Source organism: Arachis duranensis, chromosome 1 (assembly GCF_000817695.3).
Source record: "Arachis duranensis cultivar V14167 chromosome 1, aradu.V14167.gnm2.J7QH, whole genome shotgun sequence".
NCBI classification, from domain to species: domain Eukaryota; kingdom Viridiplantae; phylum Streptophyta; class Magnoliopsida; order Fabales; family Fabaceae; genus Arachis; species Arachis duranensis.
The window spans coordinates 97,621,597-97,635,455 of NC_029772.3; the positions used below are offsets into that span (position 1 = coordinate 97,621,597).

At 34.4% G+C, this 13,859-nt stretch overlaps 3 protein-coding genes across 3 annotated transcripts; 1 reads left to right on the plus strand and 2 right to left on the minus strand.

Annotated features, from left to right (window-relative positions):
* Positions 1 to 3,695: 3,695 nt before the first annotated feature.
* LOC107467221 (probable pectate lyase 16) lies at positions 3,696 to 5,641 on the minus strand. The gene is made up of 4 exons (XM_016086264.3): positions 4,897 to 5,641; positions 4,618 to 4,721; positions 4,063 to 4,201; positions 3,696 to 3,969 (listed from the first exon to the last, which is right to left on the minus strand). Exons 1-4 carry the CDS (start codon positions 5,605 to 5,607, stop codon positions 3,751 to 3,753), a joined length of 1,173 nt encoding a protein of 390 aa, XP_015941750.1. The 5' UTR covers positions 5,608 to 5,641; the 3' UTR covers positions 3,696 to 3,750.
* A 1,937-nt stretch (positions 5,642 to 7,578) lies between these two features.
* Positions 7,579 to 8,096, minus strand: LOC107467211 (stigma-specific STIG1-like protein 1). Its single transcript, XM_016086254.3, has one exon. It carries the CDS (start codon positions 7,993 to 7,995, stop codon positions 7,579 to 7,581), a length of 417 nt encoding a protein of 138 aa, XP_015941740.1. The 5' UTR covers positions 7,996 to 8,096.
* A 695-nt stretch (positions 8,097 to 8,791) lies between these two features.
* LOC107466478 (cytochrome b561 and DOMON domain-containing protein At4g12980-like) lies at positions 8,792 to 10,013 on the plus strand. The gene is made up of 3 exons (XM_016085456.3): positions 8,792 to 9,067; positions 9,229 to 9,483; positions 9,585 to 10,013. The coding sequence occupies exons 1-3, from the start codon at positions 8,822 to 8,824 to the stop codon at positions 9,876 to 9,878; spliced, it is 795 nt and encodes a 264-aa protein (XP_015940942.2). The 5' UTR covers positions 8,792 to 8,821; the 3' UTR covers positions 9,879 to 10,013.
* Positions 10,014 to 13,859: the final 3,846 nt, after the last annotated feature.

A 13,859-nucleotide genomic window follows, 5' to 3' on the forward strand; every position in this document is an offset into this window, starting at 1 on the left:
TAAATTTAATGGTGAGAGATCACACTTCATTTCCTCAAGTGATAAAAAAACTGGAAGGGATCCATTTCCGTCGTACACGACGAATCAAGAAGAAAGTGTCGGTGCTTCGTAGTTTATGGAAAAAACTGTTTGAAAAGAGATCTGGCAGGTTCTTGAGAGAGAGAGAGAGGATATTTGTGATTGAATGCCCAATGAATTTTACACCAGAATTTGGTTTATATATAGCTGTGATAAACCTCTCTTTTACAACGGACTTGACTCTACTCCCAGCGTGACACTATTCACTAACAGACTTCTAACTTGTCTAACTAAATCCAACTTAACGCTTTTGACTATTACTTACTCTTTATACTTTCACCCCCCCTCAAACGAAGGCATTGAACATCTTCAATCCTGAGTTTGCTTCGAAAGTCAAGGAACTTTGTGGAGAAAACTGATTTAGTCATTATGTTTGTAATTTGAACATCACCAGGGATGTGTTTCACTGCAATTCTGCCAGCTGCAACATGATCACGAACAAATGCCAAGTTAACTTCAAAGTGCTTTGATCTAGAATGCCAAACCGGGTTGGCAGACATGAGCACAGCGCCAGAGTTGTCATAATACACTTTTAGAGTTGGACCTGTGATGTGAATTTCACACATAAGCTTTGTCAGCCATAACAATTCTGCTACAACAGCCGCAATACCTCTATATTTCGCCTGTGTGCTTGATCTAGAGACAGAGTGTTGTTCCTTAGAGGACCAAGAGACAAAATTCCTCCCCATATACACACAATAACTAGCATTAGACTTCCTATCTTCAATATCTAAAGCCCAGTCTGAATCAGTGTACCCAGTTAGAGACAGGTCAGAGCATCTCTGTAAATACTGGCCCAAGGAAGCAGTTCCTTGTAGATACCTTAATATCCGTTTCACTGCCTTCCAATGTGATTCCCTTGGTTACTGCATAAACTGACACACTTTATACACCGAGAAAACCAATTCGAGTCTGGTGATAGTAACATATTGCAAACTCCCCACTCTAGAACGGTACAAGCCAGCGTCACCAAACAAGTTGCCATCTCCCGAGGTTAATTTCAAATTAGATGTCATGGGAGTAGGAGAAGGTTTACATCCATCCATTTTCACCCTCTTCAACAAATCATTGATGTACTTTGTCTGAGAAAGAACAAGACCACCAGTGATATTCTTGGTGACCTCGATTCCCAAGAAGTAAGATAGTTCACCCATGTCTTTAAGAGAAAACTTGCTATTAAGCATTGCTGTGACATCCCAAATTGTTACTGAAAAGGTTTCAATTATGATAATGTCGTCAACGTACACCAGTAAAAAGGTAGTGAAATCAGAAGAGTGCCTGACAAATAGCGATACATCAGACTTCGTGGAGGTGAATCCCAACCCATGCAGTGCACTAGAGAGCTTAGTGAACCAAGCTCTTGGCACTTGTTTGAGCCCATATAGTGATCTGGTGAGTCTACAAACCACATTTGAGCCTCTAATTTCAAATCCTTGAAGCTGCCTCATGTAAACTTCTTCATGAAGGTCGCAATTTAGGAACGCATTGTTGACATCAAGCTGCCTAATGCTCCAGTCTTTTGATAGTGCCAGTGTCAAAACCAGTCTTATTGTTGCCGGTTTAATCACTGGGCTAAAGATTTCTTTGAAATCAATTCCATCCCTCTGACTGCACCCTAAAGCAACCAGTCTTGCTTTATATTTGTTGATTGAGCCATCCGTATTATATTTGACTCGAAATACCCATTTTCTACCAATAGCATTTCGGTTCTGTGGCAATTCTTCAAGTCTCGATGTATTGTTTCTCATTAGTGCTGTATACTCTTCTGTCATTGCTTGCCTCCACTTGGGGTCACTCAATGCTTCTCTTGCTGATATCGGTTCAAGGCTCTTTTGAGTATTTGCTTGAAAGGCCTTCGAATTTTTTATTTCATTTTTCGATCTCGTAATCATGTGATGGCTACTTGATGGAGGTTCCTGTTAGTGTAAGGGTGAGGGGTCAATGCCAGATTGCATTAAGGATTGAGAGTGGTCAATGGATAAACTAGTGTTAAGTGATGGTGACGGTGAGGGAGTAGGGTGGGTAATAAGAGAGTTGGGAGCAAAGTTTGTTGGTTGGGAAGGTGGAAGGCACACAGTGGAAGGTGGTGGCTGGTTTGGAAGAACAGGAATGAAAGGCAATAGGTGTGGGTAGGAGATTTCTCCTTTAGTGGTGGAGATGGTAGTGAACTCATGGGATCCGTCTTTGAAAGGGAATAAATCTTTTTAGAACTGTACATTTCTTGTAACAAGAACCTTTCCTGTTTTTGTTAAGCATTTAAATCCTTTATGATGAATTGCTGGACCAAGATACATACAAGACTAAGATCTGAACTGTAATTTATGAGTGTTGTAGGATCTGATGTGGGGATAGCAGAGGCAACCAAATACTCTGAGCATGAACAAAGAGGGACTCTTTTTAAATAGTTTTTCAAAAAGAGACCTGAACTGCAAAATTGGTGTGGGAAGCAAGTTTATAAGCTGAGTAGCTATGGTGAAAGCATATCCCCAATACTTGATAGGAACACTGACTTCAGCTAGTAACGATAAACCCATTGTAGCAATGTGTTTATGTTTTTTTAGGCAGCATTATTCTATTAATAAATATGTGGACAAAAAAAACGATACAAGATACCTTCTTGTTTGAAGTAATTAGACAAAGCAATATACTCCTTTGCATTATCCGATTGTATACATTTGATCTTTGCATTAAGTTGGAGCTCAACCATTTTCTTAAATTCTTAAGTAGTGAATGTGTGCAGGAAGCTTATGGTGAAAAATATTTGATGAGGGATCCTTTGAAGTGTTCCTTGTGTTGCAAGAAACTTAAATAAAGCAAGAAAAGACAACTAACTAAAGAAAAGAGTAGTCTACTGAAAAAAGCAACACAACCAGCATCATATATTATTTTGTTGACTACTGCTTTTGATATTCAGGAAGTAATCCAAGTAATTGTCCCATGCCAAATTCCCATGTTCATCAATTCATTCTCTAATGAAAACAACAATGTTACTATAATTACTATTCCTACTAGTATTCAATATTCATCACTTGTGACACTGCTAGCTATCTCTGCAGGCACATGCCGGAGTGTTCTTTCACTATGAGTGACAGTTCTTGCTGTTCTTATTCTCCTAAAGCAACTGATCCTTGAGGCTGATGCTCAAGTATTGTACTAGTTACACTAGTTTTTATTGGAGAAATCTTGGTTCCCCTCAGCCTTATGATGGTGTTCCTCAATATGGAATCAGAATCGATTTTGATATTCCGGTAACTAAAGGGTATCTTGTCACGATCTATTCAAAGGAGGTGGAACTTGTGGATTTGATACACAGACAGAGAATTTCATGTGCTTTTGTGAGAATTTTGTCTGATATATAATTCTCTTTTTAAAAAAAATTACGTTGTTAATATATAAATTCTTTATCTTATTATAATGTATAAAATTTGTTATATTTTTGGAGATAATTTTGACAATTCATATTTTAGTACGGTAGACAACACCTTATATTATACGCTTATATATTTGTTTACGCTTTAATTTTCCGTACCACCTTTATGTATGCATTTGACGATCACAAATACATTGAATGAAAAAGGACTTTGGTATACGAATCGTTACAATTTTTATCCATTTTCTTGATATCTAGTTACAAATACAGGCCTCAAAAGGAGGAAATGTTAATGAAACTAATTAACATGCTCGGCCAACAACACAACTTAAGGGACCTGCATTGAGAGTTATTGTTGGCACCATGTACGCTCGGACAGCACTAAAAGATTGAGTATTTGAATAATTTGGGGCACAATTCCCATATCCAGATGGTACAAAATATGCACCATTCACGAATACATCCTTGGAAGATCTCCATTTCCAGTTCTTCCAGTTTTGCTTCGCTTCTCTCTTTGTAATCTGTCATCCAATGACCAATAATATAATACTACTCATCAGTTAATATATTTATTGGGTTTTGGATTTCATGGTAATGCTTAATTCGTTTGCTACCTGTTTTGCGTTATCGTTATTTGGTGCTATATAAACGTTTCCTTCGCTTAAAATGGTTGGATTAGAACTCCCTCCTATGGCATACATTTTCCACTCATCATATTGGTTGTTGACCACATGGGCGTAACCAAATCTTACCCTGCATATATGTATATTCATCAACACGTCAATATATATAGTATTTGGAATTTAACATGCTGACTATACTTAAACGAAGATGATAACTAAAAAATCGATTGATAATTTGACATGTTTTACTAAATTATTTAACATAATATATGTTAATATTTTAACTATTATTTTTTTTAAAAAGACATCTTCGCATAGTCACCATTTGAAATTTCTTTCATAGTATATATAAAAATTAACGATTATACTAAGTGTACATTAAAATTAACTAGCAAAGTTGTTATCGGTATAAAATATATATTTAAATATAAATACACTTTAAAAATAAAATAAATTACATATGTATTTATACACAAATACATTAGTGATTAATTTTAGTGTATAAATAATATTTTTTTAAAAATAGTTATTCTCATCGTCCATCACCTTGGCATTCTTTCAGTTAGGCCACTAGCAAACCGGTTGAAGGCTATTGTTACCTTCATTATTTTATCTGCCGTGTATTCATCATTGTGTCCTAGTAGCATAACCTTCAATAATAAGCACCTTATTGTTAGAAAAATTATTAAAGAGAAAAATGTAGGTAGAATTATTTTTATTTAACTAAAATTATTTAATAATTTTTAATTATAAACTTCACGTGAGTTGTAACCATTGAATATGATGAGAATAAGTAACTAGGTTGTAGTGTTGTTTTGTGCTTACTTTGTCATGCTGGGTGAAATAATTGTTAGAAATGGTAATGGAAGTTGAAGCATGAATAATATCAATTAAGCCATCAGCAGAACGTGCGAAGAAGCAATGATCAACCCAAATATTGGATGATGAAAATATGCTGATGGCGTCGCCGTCGGAGCCTCGACGGTGGCCAACATGGTCAGGGCTACTTCTGACGAGGCCAACCGTACCCGGTTGACAATCATGGATGCTAATGCCATGAATAATCACGTTGTTAACACCTTGTATTGTAATGCATGGCCCGTTTGATATCTCAACTTTGGCTCCTCTTCCATCAATGGTCTTGTAGCTATTCACTATGAGCTCATTCTCAAGCCTAATAACCATGTCTTTCTCGAACATTATCCATAGTGGCTCCATTTGAATTGCACCATAACGAAGCGTGCCTTTTGTTGGATTCACAGCATCATCTGAAGGATCGGTTACAATGTATAAGTTGCCATGTTTGCCTCCAATGGCGCCTTGGCCGAAACCAATAGCGCAATCGGCCAAGGCGTGTGGATTGGAGGCCCAGTTTGTTTGGGCTCGGCGGCAAGAGTCTATGGTGTTGAGGAATGGTTTATTCTTGGGAGGGTTGTGGATATAGTTTGAGAAAATTTGGGTTGTGTTGTATGTTGAATATGCATTAACAAAGGTTAAGAGGATTGAAGAAACTAAGAGGAAGGTTAAGGTGGCCATGCTCTTGTGATCTAAGGTGTTGAGGTAACAAAGGGAATGAATGTCTTTGATTTTAATAGGTGAAGGGAAGGTTGTGCACACACTTTAAGACCCTTACACTTCAAATATTAATTCTTTTTTATTTTAGTTAACCAAAACGTGCGGCCACGAGCTTGGCTTGTTGCCTTCATTGACTCGCAAATAATAATAAACTTCTACTTAATTAGAGATGATATAATCATTAATCAAAGCTTCGGATTTCAGTAGTATATGATGATTCAATAGACATGCTATGTGAGGATTTCAGTAGTTGACAATGTTCATGAGAAAATCCAATGTTTTGGACGGCTTTATAGTGCCGATGAAGCACGCTTTATCTTCAATAGACATGCCTAGGACTCAACATATATTTAATCAAGTCAAAAACTAATTAAGTATGCTAATTCGGGATCAAATACTACTTTAAGTGGAGTTGTAGTACCTATAATTATAATAACTACGATGGTTATACACTTATATTATTTTAACAATATATTCTAAATTCTAAATATAGTTAAAATTAAAGTTTTATTTTTTTAATTTAAAAATATTATTAAACAATAAAAAATTATTATTTTAATTTTAGTATTAATTTTTAAATATCGTTAAAATTATATAATCACCGTAACTATTATAATCATATATACCATAAACTACTTTATTTTTATGTTACATGCATTACAAGTTTGTCTAGTTGTTACTTTGTAAGCTCTGCTGTGAAGCACTCAGGTTTAGGATGAGGGAAAGTACTTGATTTAATTTGTGAATGATAGAAGTTCAAATTGAAAATAAGTCGAGGACATTTCTTGTTTCTAGTTCTAAATTCTATCAACTAGCTTAAACTAAGTTATTCCTTAATACGATTAAATCATATCTAGTGCTTCAACACCTAATATTATTTAGAATAAAATACCTTATAATTCTACGGCTAAACCCATTGTTAAACAAACTTCGTTTTATTTGAAGTTTTAGAAGGCCCATACATTTTAACCAAAGATGGGCCACACAACAACGCTTTTTTGGTTTGGGACCAATGTTTCTGTTCCTAAGTTCGAAACTCACCTTAAATAGAGCTCAAATTCGTGACGGATTAGTCTTTAATCTGTCGAATTAGGGAATACCATAAAAAATTAAAAAAAATATTTTAGAGATTGAAACAATTTAAGTTGATCTAGTGATTAACTTACTAGTCCATTTAAGTAAGTACAAATCAGAAATTCGAATTCTGCCTTGTATATATATAATAGCTTATTGGCCAATAACAAATTCTTAATAAAACTTTGATGAATTAGTTCTTAGTTCGCTAAATTAAAAAATATCGTGAAAAAAAATATTTTTAGAAATTGCTTTGCCTTTCGGCTTAATTTGATAAGATCCCACACTTTGGAAGTAATTAAGAGGACACTGTTACGGAGAAACCGTTTGATTGGGAAAGGAAATGTTGATTAGCACATTAATCATGCCATAAATGTGCCTCCCCTCAGCACGTGCTGTGATCTAAATATCTAATAACTTGCATAGTAAACAAGTGATCAGATAAAGGTCCACGAAGTGCGTCTATACCAACAGATAAAAAAATTCGGCTATTGAATCCTCATATGATAGCAGAGTATCATTAAATGATTTGATATGATTGGCAAAACTACTTGACATAGCACATATACACATCTCAGCTATTATTTTATTTTCAGGTGAATACAATTTGATGTAAGTAACCACCAATTTGCATTGATAGTTTAATAAGATGTTTGAATTCGCTTTCATTGTAATTCCATGTTGGAGCATATGAATTTGTATGCTAACCAATTGTTGATAACTATAAGGACATATCAGAATTATTCAGAGCATCCAGAATAATATCATATTATTCCACAGAAATATATATATAAACAGCAGGAAAAAGCAAATTTAGAATAAGAATCAGAATTGAAATATTGATGTTACTATTAATAATTATGCATAGTTGCACATTCCATAAGCACAATACTCTCCCTTCCTGCACTTCTTGTAGCAGCCACCACAGTTTCTTTTGTCATAATATATATTGACACATTTGCCCTTGCAGCAAACCTCAGTGTACTTGCACCTATATCCACACATTCCACAGTTGAAACGGTCACTCTTCACATTCACACATTTCTTCTTGCAGCAGTCAGGGCCAGGGCTGTTCTTCATCCTGCAAACACTTGGATACTTGTTGCATCTCATGTATGCCGTCCAGTAGTGTGGCGCAAGGAACCGGCTGAATCCCCTTAAAGATGATTCACTCTCTTCTTCAATTTTAGATGATGCATCAGCCAAAGAAGATGTAACTATGGCCAATGCTATTGTAGCTGCAGAGAGCATAAATAATGCATTGAAGAGCTTCATGGCTATAGTTAGTAAGACAATGAATTGAATGGTGGTAGTGGTGGTGGTGGAGGAGGAATTGTTATAGGAAGTGTTTTTATACAGAAAAAAAGAGGTTGAAATGGAAGTGGAAGTGGAAGAGGCGTTGACAAGAGGAAACTGAAGTCATAAGTCTTGCTTTTTCTCATTGCTCTAAGTTCAAAATACTGCATAGAAATTAATGTAAACCAGTTAAGGAAAAAGAGAGAGAAAAAATCTTTTGATTGCTTTTAAAGAAAAGGTAGCTCTCCAAAGGAATCTATTACTCCAGTTTGAAGCTAACCATGCAAATGCAATGAATTAGACCACATAATATGTAATAACTGTGGAGTACTCAGAATTAAGAATTATCCTAGTTAAATTGGTGCTACCATTTGAAGTTTAACATTGCTAGAGCATGGAGGGAAAATAGAAAGGTTCATTGAAACTTGAAAGTGGAAGGTTTAACTTAAGAGAGGAATAATATCCGATTGTGTTATTGTGATTGAAGCAAGTCAGATATTATTCCTTTTAGTTTTCATAAGGAAAGCATATATTCTTGCAAGTACCACTTAAAAAATTGAAGGTCATGGTGTCTTTTCCTAATGATATCTCTAATTAAGTGATTAAATTTAATGGTATTTCTTTTAAACTAGAGAAGTAAGGAACTGTTTGCCTAAATTAAATCTTGGGGATCACATTTATTGATGTGTTAGCAAGTTGTGTGTGTGAGGAAAGAGCTAGCATTTTGGATGTTACAATCACTTCACTTTTGTTTCACAAAGTTGAGAAAGTGACATTAAGACATTGATATTGACATATATATGCTATGGCAATATCAACCTGTAGCCTTATTCTTGTAGGTATATTTGTTCCCTACCTCCCTATCTATGCTCAAGTTCAAAGTCAAAGTCAAAGAACAATTCTCTCTGATCTTGACACCAAAATCAATGAAGTGGAGGTTCAGATGAATGCCCTTCATCTACAAAGGCCAGAAACTGCTGAAACAACATATGAAATATCACACAATAATGGCCATGCTCCCCCACATCATCATAAACGCCACCTCCAAAATGTAAGGTCACATATATTCCCTTTCTTTGTTTTTATCAGTCTAAGCTTGTACATCTTTAAATTAATGTATCTAAATTGAAAGAAGAATTCATAGGTTACCATTTAAGATTAATTGTCAATTGATATACTATACTATACTGACTTGTGTGAACATTATCATAGGTTTATGGGATTCTAGTCCTGCTAGGGTGGGGTATTTTGCTACCCATAGGGGTGGTCATAGCAAGGTATTGCAGAACATATCCTTTGAAGTTTAATGAATGGTACTATTGTCACATAATGTGCCAGATTCTAGGATATATCCTAGGTTTATTGGGATGGAGCTTTGGTCTTTGGCTTGAAAAATCATCAAAAGAGTTTGTGCCTAAAACACAACATACTCTAAGCATCATTGCTTTCATATTCATAAACATACAAGTGAGTGGTCTCAAGTTTCTTAAATATACTCTAATGTTCTAATGTTGAAAAGGTCTTAACATTTTTTCTCTTACTGGGATGCTATTGATGATGTTATTCAGATGCTTTCCATTTGTATAAGACCAAACAAAGAAGCTGGGTATTGTAAGTGCTGGAACATATGCCACCATGTTCTGGGGTATGCCATAATTGGAATTGTTGTAGCAGACATATTTGAAGGGCTAAACAATAATCAGAGTCATGCTGAAAAGTTGAAATGGGGTTATGTTGGAGTGCTTGGAGTTTTAGCTCTCATAGTTGTACCAATGGAAATATTCAGATGCAAGTCTATGATAATGCATCTCTCTTTGCATTTCACTCGCAGCAAGTTTACTAATTCACCTGAAATTAGTTAGACTGAAAAAATGGATTGAAAACTTAGATTAAGTTACACTTTCAACAAGTTACTCGTTTAAAAAGTTAAAAATAAAATCAGAAAGTAAACTATAAAGAAAAGGGAGGAATTCTAATAAGAAAGAGATAGCTGTCAATCCCTTTGCTTTGGCTTTGGTTAATAACAAGGAACAAACCTTGATACCCACTTAAAGGGGAAAATAATGATTAGTTTGAGGGTCTGTCTCTGACATGTTTATCATGCTCTAATTATTATTTTAATTAATCTCTTTAATTAGTGGTGGTTGGCACGAAATTAATCAAATTATTGTAGCATTTTTTTTGTTACTGCTCTGTGCTTAGAGAATTTGTAATCTGTGTAGTTGTCTCGAGGGAACTGTATACATTATACAACAGTTGATGATGTTACTATTTACAAAAGCATAAACCAAATTGAATTGAACTTCCTTCACAAGAGGAGCACATGTTTTTAGACACGTGACACGTTCATGATTTTGAGCCTTGACTCCTGTATTTGGACTCACTTCTCATGATGGTGTAATTGATAAGGTAAATAAAAAATTATATATACACCTTAAAAATTCAGTTATCAAATTTATTATATATTTATTTATAAATATATGTGTTATTTAATTTATTTTTAATATATATTTTATATTTTAATATATCATATATTTATAATTAATTTAATAATTGATTTTTTTAATACACTTAACATAATTAAAAATAAATAAATGCATCAATAACTCGTAATATATTAACCTTTTTTTAAAGGTATATTGCTTATTAATCAGAATTTTATAATCGCACATTAGATTCTTCTATTATCAATTCAGTTAATAATAGAATATTATTACTCATTCGCAATGTCACTAAACTGAACAAATAAATATTCTATTAAGTTAATGACAAGAAAATATACTCTCTCAAATTTTTTAATTATTTTATTAAGTATAATTTTTTATTATATATTTTTTAAATAAAATTAAAAAAATATATAAAAAAATATTAAATAATAAAATATTATATTTGATAAAATAATTGAAGAAATTTTTTTTTATCTTAATCCTTAACTATTATTTAAAAGATTTGACACTCCCTAACCATTATAAAATAATAACGCGATTTTTATTTACTTATTATGTGTGATCAAAAGGCAAAAGTCCCTATAGTAGCTCTTCCGTCAAATAGTAACCAAAAAATTTTACGTGTAAAAGTAACTCTCTTATGTGGACTCAAATCATTTGATGAGATAATTAGGTTTCTGCACAATCATAAAAATATGGTGTTTGTTACAGTATGATAATAAATTTATACGTACTGATACGTTTAAAATATGGATAAATAATAATAAAATAAGTGGAATTTATTTTCCACGTCAGTATTTAATTTTTTTCTTTTTTAAATATATAGTATATCACAATTTTTACTAAAACACCCTTTTAATTAAATAAAAATAAAAAATATTTATTTATTTAATTTTATAAAAAGACTTAAACGTACTTCTTTTATTTGATTAGACAAAAATACCCTTTTAAATTAATCAAATTTTAGAATTCAATTAATCCTAATTCTATAGTTTTAAATAATTGAAACAATAAAACAAAAACATATTAAAAAAATAAAAAATCAAAATTATTTTTCATATATGTTAAACATATTAAAAAAACAAAAAAATTAAAACTGTTCTTCATCCAGGTTCAGAAACCTTCTCTTCTCTCTGCTCCTCGATCTGTCTCATCTGTCTCACTGTGCGTCGCACAAAGCCATCGTTTTGGTTCCTGCACGGATGACCTTTCCTTCCCCTTACCTTCAGTCTTCATTCTAAACCCCTGTCTTAACAGCTTCTCCCCAAATCAAAAAAGGAAGTTGAAACAGGAAACCCTAACTTTTCTACCACCGCCGCAAGAACTGCCGCCGTCCGTCGCTCTCAGGCACTACCATCGTCGTCTGGTCGTCCGTGCTTCTTCCTCCTTCAAGAATTGTAGCTTCTTCTTCCTCGAGCTCGGCGCGTCAGTTCCTGGTATATCATCTGCTCCATCGCGCTCCTGCCGCCGTCCGTCGGGCGCTCAGTCACCATCGTCTTCGTCTGGTCGTCGCAGATTCTTCCAACCCACCACCGTCTTCTGAGTTGTGTTCGTCGCCTGGCCTTTGTCTCCGTCGCGATTCTGCCCCCCTCTTCTCAGACTGCTCAGAAGAAAAACCCATCTCCATTCCAGTTTCCTTCTTTCGAGTTCAGAGAGCAGAAGCCCAACCAAGAAAAAAACCTTAGACTTCGACGGTCAGTTCACTATTGATTTATCTAATTTTTTGAATTATTTTCCACATCCAATCAATTTTAGCATATAAGTTTATCGAAGTGATTTAGAGCCACGCGCTTCTTCTTCTTTCCCGCGCGCTTGTTTCAAATTCAGGCATACGTATTTCTTCTTCTTTCCTCGCACTCAAATTCACACATGCATTCTTCTTTTCTTATTCTTCATCTCTGATGCTACATCTTCTTTTTCTTCTCCTCCTTTTTTTTATTATTTTTCACTTTCGTTATCGTTATCACCACCACCATCACCACCTCTTCCTCCTCCTCCTCCTCCTCTTCTTTTCTTGGTTGGGCTTCTGCTCTCTGAATTCGAAAGAAGGAAACTGGAATGGAGATGGGTTTTTCTTCTGAGCAGTCTGAGAAGAGGGGGGCAGAATCGTGACGGAGACAGAGGCCAGGCGACGAACACAACTCAGAAGACGGTGGTGGGTTGGAAGAATCTGCGACGACCAGACGAAGACGATGGTGACTGAGCGCCCGACGGACGGCGGCAGGAGCGCGATGGAGCAGATGATATACCAGGAACTGACGCGCCGAGCTCGAGGAAGAAGAAGCTGTGATTCTTGAAGGAGGAAGAAGCACGGACGACCAGACAACGATGGTAGTGCCTGAGAGCAACGGACGGCGGCAGTTCTTGCGGCGGTGGTGGAGAAGTTAGAGTTTTCTGTTTCAACTTCTTTTTTTGATTTGGGGAGAAGCTGTTAAGATAGGGGTTTAGAATGAAAATTGAAGGTAAGGGGAAGGAAAGGTCATCCGTGCGGGAACCAAAACGATGGCGTTGTGCGACGCACAGTGAAACAGATGAGACAGATCGAGGAGCAGAGAGACGAGAAGGTTTCTGAACCTGGATGAAGAATAGTTTAAATTTTTTGTTTTTTTTAATATGTTTAACACAGATGAAGAACAATCTTGATTTTTTGTTTTTTTAATATGTTTTTATTTTGTTGTTTCAATTATTTAAAATTATAGAATTATGATTAATTGAATTCTAAAATTTGATTAATTTAAAAGGGTATTTTTATCTAATCAAATAAAGGAAGGATGTTTAAGTCTTTTTATGAAATTAAATAAATAAATGTTTTTATTTTTATTTAATTAAAATGGTGTTTTAATAAAAGTGGTGATATACTATATATTTAAAAAAAATAAATACTGACGTGAAAAATAAATTTCACTTATCTTATTGTTATTTGTCCATATTTTAAATGTATCGGTACGTATGAATTTATCATCGTATCGTAGCAAACACAAAAAAATATTGTCATTTTGATACACCTTCAAACCAACTTTTAAAAGAGACTTCTTATTCTCTCTCTAACACATAAAACACTCTCACACTTTGCCCTCATTTCACACAAACACTTACCTTAAGCCTTAGAGGTTAGTTTCTATTCTTCAACCATAACAGTGTAGTCCTTCATTTATTTATTTGAAGTATTTTTGTTGTGAACCACCATAAAGTATAATATATGTATTTTTTTGGACACTTGTGAAAAACGATCACTTTCATTAGGGTTGACTTCTTAAAGGAGAGATTTTTTTGCTCCATTTCAAGTATATTGATCTCTGGTAGTTATAATTTATTTGTGCTGTAATAAGTATACTTTTATATTTTACAGATGTCCTATAAAATTATTCCAATATTTCACCATGGAGGGTGGTTTGA